Here is a 239-nt window from a genome sequence, read left to right on the forward strand (position 1 = left end):
CACTCACCACGTTGAGTTCAGCCGCCGCCCCCTGCTCCCCCCGCCTCGGGTGGAGGGCGCTGTGATGGCCGGTGGTCCGCTCCCAGGAGCCGTGCAGGTCGTAGGCCATGAGGCTGATGAAGTCCAGGCTCCTGTGGGGGCGCGGGAGGGGGAGAGGCCAGTGAGCGGGGTGGGGCTCCCTCCTCACTCCCCCCCCCCCCCGGGCAGCCCCAGGGGGGCCCCCAGGGGGGGGGGGGGGG

At 76.2% G+C, this 239-nt stretch overlaps 1 protein-coding gene across 1 annotated transcript in view; it reads right to left on the minus strand.

Moving 5' to 3' along the window:
- Positions 1 to 239, minus strand: part of CHIT1 (chitinase 1 (chitotriosidase)) — a 6,680-nt gene that overhangs the window by 2,905 nt on the left and 3,536 nt on the right. Inside the window, exon 4 of the mRNA XM_005881866.2 lies at positions 8 to 131. Coding sequence (XP_005881928.1) covers positions 8 to 131 — 124 coding nt within the window. The remainder of the gene's footprint in view (positions 1 to 7; positions 132 to 239) is intronic.

Source organism: Myotis brandtii, unplaced genomic scaffold (genome assembly GCF_000412655.1).
Source record: "Myotis brandtii unplaced genomic scaffold, ASM41265v1 scaffold691, whole genome shotgun sequence".
NCBI lineage: Eukaryota > Metazoa > Chordata > Mammalia > Chiroptera > Vespertilionidae > Myotis > Myotis brandtii.